Raw genomic sequence first — 11,413 nt, 5'->3', positions numbered from 1 at the left:
CATCTATTGCACGGTGACAAAAAATAAAAAGTAAAATAAAGCACTAATGCCCTTCGGAATCGAAGACGCGGCTGCGGACAGAAATCAGTTGGCGTCGCCTCATGTGGGGGCGGCATCGTTTGGATTTACCCCGTAGATATCAACACTCCTCCGTGGTCGTAACTCGTATTCATCCGGTTTCTTCGTGCATGTGATGTCTGCCACATCAAAAAGGTCTTTCATGCAATGGTCATGGATCTTGAGCAAAACTGGTCTGTGAATTCGCTCGCGTAGGCAAAGATTTTCTCTCCATTCTTCAATGAATTTCACAACAAAAATGTCGGCATTATTGCTCGAGTCGACCATGGCAGTCGCAGGAAGTGGTGGGGAGCTTTTGCCTCTTTCTCAGCGTGACCGGTGCTGTGACAGTGAAGCACCAGAGAGAGAGAGAGAGAGGGGCAACTCTAGATTTTAACACGACGCGGTAGAAGAAGAAACTAGATTTTGTGCCTCTTTCTCTCCAGCAGACTTCGCTGTGCAGCAGCACATCCCAAATCCATGCGGCGACTCCCCTTTCTCCTATCCCTCTCCCTCGCCTCCCTTCTTCTTCTCCACTATCCTCCTTGTTCTTCTTCTGCAGCTCTCCGTCCCATCGCCAACATTGTGGTGCTGGTCCTTGAGAACCGCTCCTTCGACCACATGCTTGGGTGGATGAAGCAATCCCTTAACCCCTCAATTGACGGCCTAACCGGCACCGAATGCAACCCCCATGCCACCGACGACCCTCGGTCCCCTGTCATCTGCGTCTCGGACGACGCCCAATTCGTGGACCCCGACCCCGGCCACTCCTTCGAGGACGTCCTGCAACAAGTCTTCGGCTCCGCCGCCGTCCCCTCCATGTCCGGCTTCGTCCAGCAGGCCCTCTCCATCTCTCGCAACCTCTCCCGTGCCGTCATGAAGGGCTTCAGTCCCGACAGCATCCCCGTATTCGCGTCGCTGGTGCAGGACTTCGCGGTGTTCGACCGCTGGTTCTCGTCGATCCCCGGGCCGACTCAGCCCAATCGGCTCTTCGTCTACTCCGCCACCTCCCACGGCGCAATCCGCCACGACAAGCTCAATCTGCTCATGGGGTACCCGCAAAAGACCATCTTCGACTCGATCCACGAAGAGGGATTAGACTTCGGGATCTACTTCAAGAACATACCCACTACTCTATTCTACAGGAATTTGCGTAGGTTGAAGTACGTTTCCAAATTCCATTTTTTCTCGACGTTTAGGGAGCATGCTAGGAGGGGGAAGCTTCCCAGTATGAGCGTGATCGAGCCGAGGTACTTCGATTTGCTGGATTACCCGGCGGATGACGACCACCCTTCGCATGATGTTGCCAACGGGCAGAAGCTTGTCAAGGAAGTGTACGAAGCGCTGAGGTCCAGTCCGCAGTGGAACCAAAGCTTGTTTATCATCACCTACGATGAGCACGGAGGGTTTTACGACCATGTTACTACTCCTTATCAAGGCGTTCCAAGTCCTGATGGGATTGTTGGACCGGAGCCTTTCTTCTTCAAGTTTGATAGATTGGGAGTTCGAATTCCAACAATTATGGTTTCTCCGTGGATCAACAAGGGAACAGGTCTACTTCTTGATGTTCTCTTCTGCTTATTGTGGCCGAGATTATCTTTGTGAATACTAATAACAGTTTATCCAAATTAAATTGAGCAGTGGTAGGTAAGCCGAATGGTCCAAGTTTAACCTCAGAATTTGAGCACTCGTCAATTCCTGCAACCATAAAGAAGTTATTCAATCTTAAAGTAGATTTTTTAACAAAGAGGGATGCATGGGCTGGAACCTTTGAAGATATTGTGGGACAGTTATCCTCTCCAAGAACTGACTGCCCTGGTAGTTTCTTATTTGCTTTGCTTTCTCCTATCATGAGCTGTTTTGAGCATCTAAATCAATACATGTATACTTGCAAGATCCATAAATTCAAACAAGTCTTGCAACAACACAAGGCGATGATAGATAAGGTTAACTACTTCCGTAAGTTGCTTAATTCAACAAGGGAAGCCAATCTCCACAAACTGTCATAGTATCCATCTATGCAAAATATTTATCATAAAAAAATTCACTCATCATAGTATTAAGTTTGTATGAAGATGAAGGTGAAGGTAACAGTTGCTGTTAGAAGTATCCATATAATTTATGTCAACCTCAGTAATATGTTTGGCAACTGCCAATATAATGCAGGAATTGGATTAAAGATGAACTCACCTGATATTCTACTTCAGAAAACTTAGGAGGAATTAGACAATTAATTCAAACAGTGTAGAGAGCAATGCAAGTGGGAAAATGAGGAGCCAATAAGTGGGTCAACTTACTGGAAATTTATATCTACTCAGTTTGAGGCATTAAGCTTGATTATTATAAGGATAACCAGTAACCCCCTTAAAGTCATGAGAGATGGGAACTAGCAAGTTTCGCTTAAGGGTCATTCAATTCCCATACTCTCTCTCATGCAGGGAAGAAAAACCTTACCTGAATCTTTGAATTATGACACAACAAACACATTTTGATTATCTTGCTTCTAAACTCTTACATAGGCATTGCACTAGAACTTTGTCACCTAGCCATACAACTTTTTTTAGACATGTTCTCTCTCTCTCTCTATCTCATGCACATATTTTCTCTCTCAGACACAAAACTATTAATTTGGATTTGGCCACATGTTGGGCCCAATAAGACCATCTATGATCCAAAGTGTCAAATAAACTCTATTTTAGATTTTTTTTTCCTTTTTTGTTTTTAGTTTTACTTGGTGATGGCTAGGGAAATCAATTTTATATAGGTCAAGTTTTTTTAAACCTAGGAGATTTGATTGGGTGCATTGGAAGGTTGTAGGGGAGAAAAAAGCTGGTAGAGGAGAGTTTACTTCTCGAAGAGTGTTTTTGTCTTCAAGGAATACTAGAGTTTAGGTGAGATTTTTTCATTTTTATCCAACAACATTGAGAGAGTAGTATAGGAGGGATTGAGAGCCTTATTGTACAAGTTGTGGGCATATGCTTATTTGGTTATGATTTTGCTTCTCATCTCTTGGACATAGGCTTATGCCAACCAACTTAAATTTCTCTTGCCTTTGTTTATGTGTTTGCATTTTTCTACCAAGAGGGACAAAAATTCCACTATATGGACTTGTAGGAGGGATTGAGAGCCTTATTGTACAAGTTGTGGGCATATGCTTATTTGGTTTTGATTTTACTTCTCATCTCTTGGACATAGGCTTATGCCAACCAACTTAAATTGCTCGTGTCTTTGTTTATGTGTTTGCATTTTTCTACCAAGAGGGACAAAAATTCCACTATATGGATTTGTGGTGGACTATATGTCCAATTCTAGAGGCATTGAATTTAATCGACAAGTATGTGACTTAAGAGGGTAGGTGCTAGCAAGTGATGTTACAGAAATCTTCAAACTAATAATAAGCTAGCCTTATTTTACTAGATGAGGTCGGCTATATGGATCTTCCTATTCTATTGGGCTATATCCCCTACTATATTATCATCTCTATTTAAGTACATTTTATCTTATTTTATTGTTGCTAAGTCTTCTTTGTATTAGTGTTAGCCGTTAAAGTCAATTATGAGATATGATTGACAAGGAAACTTTTATATCATATTTCATTAATAAAAGACAAAGTTTATGATTATTATATTTACTTTAGATCTGTGTCAGATGAATAAGTATAATAATGTTCTAAGGTAGTAGGTTCTAGTCTACAGCATATCAATTGGTTGAATTGCTAATAAAAGACTGTAGATATATATAGAAACACTACTCTTAATTATTTCTAGTCAAACTTTAATATACAAAGGCAATATTAATGCGTTGAAACTAGCATGTAGGTTAATTGATAACTTAATCTCACAAGTCATGGATATAAGATATCAAGTTGACACATAGATATATATTAAAGAATATGTACTGAATTAATCTGTCATGAGAATATTTCATGGATCATTATATGAGCCATAAACATTCTCATAGTGACTATTAGTATCAATAGCCCTTAGGCCTGAAGTCATTACAGTTCCCTACATAAGGAGTTATGTACTTTAGTATCGGCAAACGTCACCAGTAACAAGGTGGACTATAAAGTCGATCACTAGATATGCAATAAGTTATGTAGAGGGATGTGAGTGATGTAAATGGAATCTATCCCTTTCATATGATGGAAGTGATATTTGTGGGCCCCTTGATTAAGTGAGACTACTAAAATGCATGGTCATGCTCAAATAAGTCAATATGAGATATTAAACTTATTTGGTTAAGTGAGTCTACTTGGAGATCAAGAAACAGAAAGATTGATAAGGGGATGACACGGTCTATACCTCATGGATCAATCTAGATATCCAGGATAGAAGGACCCAGTTATATAAGATAATAAACACAGAAAGGTTAGGTCAGATCTCAATATTTTCATCACTTGGATAGGAATGATGCATTGCTAGATGTCACTCATTGCTTATGTATCTAAAATGTTATTTTAGAGACATTGTAAACATTACAAGAATCTATTGGGTTATTTACATAGAATATGCTGATTTGGAAATGAATTTATTTTAGTTTGATTAAAATATGATGGACTCTAAGATTATAGGGTTAAGTATAATCGGAATTAGACTCATTGAGTTAGACTCAAATGAATTCATCTATTGAATTATTAGATTGAGTCTAATTTGAATTAGTCTCAACCACTAAAGATGATTAATGTCCATTAATAGAGCTTAATGGAGCATTAAAAAAAATGGAGAGGCAATAGACAAAAATCTTTTGTATTCATTGGATGAGTACAAAAGTCATTTTTTGCAATATATTTGAGGATAATCACTTCTAGTATCCTCTTCTTCTCCTCTTGGTCGAATCATTTAAGTTGCTAGCACAACAAAGGTAGTTCTTCTCCGAAGGCAGAGTTCGTGCATTGAACGAAGGACGTGTTCGTGTGGATATCGAAGAGGTGTGACCATTCTGATCGTGCTGAGATCTGTCGAATTAAAGTTGTTGTCGGGATTGTTCCGTTTACGCAACAAAAGTGACAACTCGATCAAACATATAAACTACATTCGTATGGATCTCTGGAGAATCCTTTGGTCTTCCTCTTTCTCATTTAATACAATAACAACCAAGTTTGTTTGCTATTTTTTGAATATGATCCCTATACTTTGGTCTTCCTCTTTCTCATTTAATACAATAACAACTAAGTCTTATCTCACTAGGTGGGATCGGCAATATAGATCTTTTTATGTCATTAGGCTTTATCCTTTACTATATCATCATTTATATTTAAATAAATTATATCTTATTTTATTATTCCTAACCAAGTTTTTTTTTTATTTTCCTCATTTGAAATACATATTTGTCATAGTTTCACATCGCTTAATTGGAGCATTTATCGATCATCTAAGTACATGACATTTATTGGTTGTCTGAGTACATGTTCGTACTATCTTAAACTTGTCTTCCGGAGTTTTCTATTAATAGATGTAATTCCGACTTTTTATATAATATTTTTATTGTTTATCCTATCAATCCTTGTATGTTTGTACATCCACCTTAACTTCCTTAGCTCTGCAACTCTCATCTTCTTCTCATGTACTTAAGTTAGTTCAACATTCAACTTCATTTAACATAGCAGGTCTAACCGTCATGTTATAAAACTTTCTTTAAGTTTTAGAGGTATTTTACAATCACAAAGAACATCTAACACTTTCCTTCATTTCAATCTCTCCACTTGTATTCTAAGACATTTCTCTCAATCCCTTCATCTTTTACAAAAATGGTCCTAAATATTTATAACTTTTAGTTATAGATAACTCGTTATCTCCTATCTTAACAATTATTTTATTACATTTAATATTAATAAACTTAAATTCTATATATTCTATATTTACTCTATTAAACTTAAAACTTTTTACTTATAGCGTTTTTCGTCAATGTTCGAGTTAAATATTTACACCCTCATGTATCTCATCAACCAAAATAATATCACTATAAACAACATACACTACGGTAACATATCTTGGACGTGTCTAGTGAATTTGCTTATAATTAATGTAAAAAAATAGAAACTTAGAACTAAACATTGATGTAACCTTATCTTTATGGGAAACACTTCGATTAATCCTCCTGAAGTTTTAACTCTTTTCATTACATCCTTTTATATATACTTAATTAGTTCAATATACTTTATGCTAATACTTCTTTTTTCTAGAATTCTCCGTATAATTTCCTCTTTCTCATTTAATTTGTGTATTTATTGTAGTTTTACATCGCCTAACTAGAACATTTATTAGTTGCCAAGATTCGAGCTTAGTATTTACTCTTTTACGTGTCTCATCCACCAAAATAATATTATCAAACAATATGTACCATGATATTATGTCTTGGATATATCCAGTGAGTTCATTCACAACTAGTGTAAAATGAGAAACTTAGAGTTAATATTTGATATAACCATATCTTTATATAAAATGTTTTGATTAATCCGCTTGAAGTTCTCACTTTCATCATTGCATCCTCACACATATTTTTAATTATTTCAATATACGCTATGTTAAGATATTTTTTTCTAAAATTCTTCACATAATTTCCTTTGGGATTTTATCATAAGATTTTTTCTAAGTTGACTAATAAATGGTAGTCTGATGCATGAAGCTTCCGTCAATTCGAAATCTTAAAGAGGGTCTATTGTACGCAGCCTTACCCTGCTTTGCAATAGGCTATTTTCGAGACTCAAACTCGTAACCTTTAGATCACATGGCAGCAACTTTACTATTGTGCCAAGGCTCTCAAGTTGACAAGTATCATACTTAAATCTTACTTCTCTTTCTGATACTTTTCAATTAGTTATCTGAGAAGATATATAACTTCTATTGTTTATCTTTCAAGCATGAATTTAAATTGATTTTTGCCACCATGGTCACCTTTCTTAGTCTTTTTTTATCACTTTTTTTTTTAAATTTCATAATATGACTCATTAATTTAATATTCCTATAATTTGTATAATTTTGTACATCTCTTGTGTTTTTATATGGGGGAATAAAGTATTTACCCTCCATTAATAAATTAAATAATTTTATAAGTCATTCAATACTCTATTTTTCTAGTTACTTCCATATCTATCGAAATATTATCTGGTGCAATCACTCTTTTATGTATCCCATTTAAATTTTGTTCTATTTTTGAAGTTTTAATTTTATGATGAAAATTTAAATTTCTATATTACTCGACTTAAATTATTAAGTTAAGTTGATCACTTAAATGAAAATACCTCTTCCATCGCTCTTTTATTTTTTTCATCATTCACTAATATCCTATTTCATTCATCTTTAATGTATCTTATTTTGGTATGATCTTTTATTTCTTTTCTCGCTTTAGCTATTCTATAGATGTCATTTTTCTCTTTGTTTGTATTTAGTTATCGATATTAACGTTCGAAAGTTTCATTTCACTATTTTCTTAATCGCTTTCTTAGCCACTACATACGTTTTAAAGTTTTCTTCATTCTTACAAGTATAATAATTTATAAGTTATTCATTTTTCTTTCACTTTCTCTTGTGCTTTTTCATTCCATTATTAAAATTATTTACTTGATAGTATACGTTCTTTTGACTCACCAAATACACTCTTGGCCATCATTTTCAAATTTAATTGATCCAAATACAACATATGTTAGTGTCAAGCCTAGGGGCTTGCTTGTTGCTTGCCTTGTGTTAGCAAGGTTAAGGGTTTGCCTAGACAGTCAAAGCACTACTTAAGTGTCATAGCATTGATACATCTTCTCAAGCTGTAGTATAATGCATGCTAGCACCAACACTATTGTCCCAATAAACATTGCTCTTGTGCAAGTATGATGCATTTATTCTAAATTCTGATCACTTTCTTCCATTTTTTATAGAACTATTTCTTCTCTTTTATTAAACTCAGAAAGGAAGATTGATAAAACAAGCACAGTGTGGTAGGTAGAAACCTTGCAAATAAGAAATGTGTTTGATGCTTTCTGCATTGTTAATGTGAAAGGTGAATTTTTTCCTTGTAGAAACATTACCCGATGTTCGTCCTCTGAGAATCATTGATCCAAAAGAAGATAGTTTGCTTTCAGAATTCCAAAGAGAACTAGTTCAATTGGCTGCATTTCTCAATGGCGATTACTTTGTGACCAGCTTCAGTAGTGAAACAAACAAGAATATGACCGTCAGGGAAGCCAATTCATACGTAAAAAGAGCTGTTTCAAGATTCCTGGCAGCAGGCAAACAAGCAATTAAGTTGGGAGCAGATGGATCAGCCATTGTAAATATGAGGTCATCTCTGTCCGGTAAAATCGGATCCCCATGATTGAAAGGGACTACTTCATCTGTTCACTGTTTGTCATTTTCTCATGCACAGAACTATTCAAAAAAATATTAGTTTATGTGCTCAGGGGTGTCTTCTAACTCTGTCCAAAGGAAGAGATGATCACGAAGATATTCTAGAACCGTAAGCTCAAAGATTTCTTCTGTTCTATAATGTGGTGCTCCTCATGTGTTTATGTAATGTGCAACAAAAAACATAATGTAACTGTACAAGTACCAGTTTCGAGCATTGGAGGAAATATATTTTCTAAATTGTTTTAAACGTCAGAGGTGTTATGTGGTCTACATTGACATTGAAAACAACCAACATTGAAAACTCCAAAGAGATTGTCTTGATAATCTTTTATAATATATTTTTCTTGTATTAGGACGTCTAACTTCACAAAAGCAGCGCAACGTTTTTGTGATATATTTAATCGTAGAATCTGGACAAGATCCTCCTTTACCTTTATGTGATCTCCCCTTTGCAAAGTGAGCACCAACTTCATCTAGATGTTCACCTAAGCCAATTGCAAGCATCATTGAACCTTTGAGGTTTCTCAGAATCTCCCTAAAATTTTGGTGGCTTATTTTTGGTAATTCTATCTTGCTCATAAAATGGACACCAATGTTTAAAGCTTGATCTTCAATTTTATAGTAAGTCTCCATAAAATTTCTTAAACAACTAGTATCTTACTACATTAATTGCCTCTTGTTTGGGTGATTTATTTGTAGATTCTTACTCTAGAATAGAGTTTAGTGTTGCTACAAGCATACAATGACTAATTGAACTAATATTGTGATATATAGTAAATATTTAAAGTTAGTTGTTTTGTGGAATAAGATGCTATATCAGGTATTCATGTGTAAAATAATTTGACAGAATAAATTGTAGATGCAATACGAAAACTTCAAATAACTTAGATTTTCTAAAAATTTGGCAAGCAGACAAAATCCTAATAGGTTAGCACAACTAGATATTAGGTAGACAAAGTCTTGATAGGTCAGAATGATTTGATACTAGATAAAAGTAAGAAATTTTGATAGATCTAGGAAGATCATATACTAATTAGGTGCAAAGTTTTAGTAGATGAGGATGACTAAATATCAAGTACAAATAAAAAGTCGAGGAGAGGACCTTTTGACAACAGAGTTATAAGAGAGCTACTTATATTTTGAGACAAGGATAGTTTTCTCACAACATAAGCACTAACTTGACTAAGAAACTAATAGGTGCTTCAAAATCAACAAATAGTATTCTGATGTCTTTTCAATCAATGGATTAGAGTTACTCCATTGGATTTATTTCAAAATCTAGTTGACTAATGTTACCATTGTAGTCCACTACATTTTAATTTCGAATAATTGTAAATTAAACATGATAAAATCAAGATTGATTGACTAAGATGAACTTACTAATCAACAAAAGATTCAATCAACAATAAACTTGGTCAGAGAATAAATTCAAACCTAGTCAACTAAAAGATAAGAGTTAGTTGACAATAAAAAAAGTCAACAGAAATATCAATCAAAGGATAACTCAACTGAGGATAAAATTAGAGTTTGTCGACTAAAAGACAAGAGTTAGTCAACTGTAGATAAAGTCAATAAAAAAATCGATTATAAGATAAGTCATACAAAGTTTGTAAATTAAAACTAGTCATGCAGACGATGTGGTCCGATGATACGATCGCAATAGAAGTTTTAGTCTGAAAGTTCATCTAGACTAGTCAACTTAATCTACATTCTAATCAACCAAAGACACAATTAGGGGGTGACACAGTCTAGATCCAAACAAGGTAATCTACAAACAGGTGTTGAGTTGATTAAGAAGCAGATTGTGACAACTATGGTAGGTAGTTGACTAAAGAACTAGAAGTAGTTAACTAAAAAGTTCAGAGAACTGATTTTTCAATCTGTATTTTTGTATATTTGAAACTAACTTATCTTGCAGATTGGAGAGTTGAAGTCTTTAACTCTGAGTGACTTAAGTCGAGGTTCAAATCGACTGGACGGTCGAATCATCTGGAACGTGGATTCTAGTCGACTTGGGCTCGGATAAATGCAGTGGAAGTCGAAGTCTATCGACACCCTCCACGCCAGATTCAAGTCGATCTGAATAGGGATTCCAGTCGACCTGAAGGCGAAGTCAGCCGCGGAGAAAGAGGATCGTGGTCTATGTGGGGTCGACCTAAGATGCATTCTAGTTAACCTGAGTGGTTTATAAAAAGAACTTTGACCAGAGGCTTCGTACATCAATTTTCATACTTTCACAATCAAGTTTTGTTGAGTCGACGGTATCCTGAGCGAGCAGCGGCATCCATCCAAGTCATCGTAACGCCAGATTCACGCTAGAACGAAAATCTACAAAGCTCCGGCACTTGGGTAACGAATTTATATTTAATTATAAATCTGATAATTGTCTTATCGTGATACTTTTGTATTCGTTACAAACTTATTTTCATAAGGAAACAAGTTCATTAGTGGATTGCCCATTCGAAAACGATCACAAATCGTGGGCCTTGGAGTAGCAGCCTTTGGTTGTGAACCAAGTAAAAAGTAACCAAGCCATTCTTTCTTTCTTTATTACTTTACTAAGTCTTCCGCTACAGCTACACTTTGATTTACATAATCGAACGCTCAAATTTTTAAAAATTGGAAAAAATGCTTAAGCGCTATTCACCCCCCTAGTGCTTAACTCAATCCTATACAAGCGAGTATGGTCAGGAAAACCAGAGGTTTGGTGAAGTCTAGGCGGTTAGGAGGACCAGGACCTAACAGCAAATTCCTAGGGGCCGAGGACCATGGCTAAGCGAGAAGTCCAACAAGTTTGGAGGACTTGTTGGCAAAACTTCTCCTGAGTGAAGTGGGTAAGGGTGTGTTCCCACAGTGGAACGGTATGCGTCAGACTAACCTAGAATTTCGATAGAAATCCGAAGTTAGACCCACAGAGTAAGGTTTAGATTGCTTGCATGTTTGTTTGCTTGTCTTGCAAGAACCAGGAGCTGGAAGCAAGATGAAGAAAGCATAAGTGAAGCAAACAGAGACAGCTG

At 35.9% G+C, this 11,413-nt stretch overlaps 1 protein-coding gene across 1 annotated transcript; it reads left to right on the top strand.

The window, feature by feature from the left end:
- The first annotated feature begins 254 nt into the window (after positions 1 to 254).
- On the top strand, positions 255 to 8,611 carry LOC141829284 (non-specific phospholipase C6). Its single transcript, XM_074716722.1, has 3 exons — positions 255 to 1,609; positions 1,699 to 1,875; positions 8,069 to 8,611. Exons 1-3 carry the CDS (start codon positions 538 to 540, stop codon positions 8,362 to 8,364), a joined length of 1,545 nt encoding a protein of 514 aa, XP_074572823.1. The 5' UTR covers positions 255 to 537; the 3' UTR covers positions 8,365 to 8,611.
- The last annotated feature ends 2,802 nt before the right edge of the window (positions 8,612 to 11,413 follow it).

This window comes from Curcuma longa, chromosome 5, assembly GCF_044706935.1.
Source record: "Curcuma longa cultivar G26 ecotype Majalengka, Jawa Barat chromosome 5, ITB_CL_G26_1.1, whole genome shotgun sequence".
NCBI classification, from domain to species: domain Eukaryota; kingdom Viridiplantae; phylum Streptophyta; class Magnoliopsida; order Zingiberales; family Zingiberaceae; genus Curcuma; species Curcuma longa.
Note: the sequence above shows the minus strand (reverse complement) of the source record. Positions and strands in the feature narration are given on the sequence as shown.

Excerpts from the sequence above, each read along its gene's own strand:
- LOC141829284 (XM_074716722.1), top strand. The coding sequence starts at position 538 with ATGCGGCGACTCCCCTTTCTCCTATCCCTCTCCCTCGCCTCCCTTCTT. Across the intron at positions 1,610-1,698 it reads GTGGATCAACAAGGGAACAG|TGGTAGGTAAGCCGAATGGT; the intron begins GTCTACTTCTTG and ends TAAATTGAGCAG. Across the intron at positions 1,876-8,068 it reads TCCAAGAACTGACTGCCCTG|AAACATTACCCGATGTTCGT; the intron begins GTAGTTTCTTAT and ends TTTTCCTTGTAG.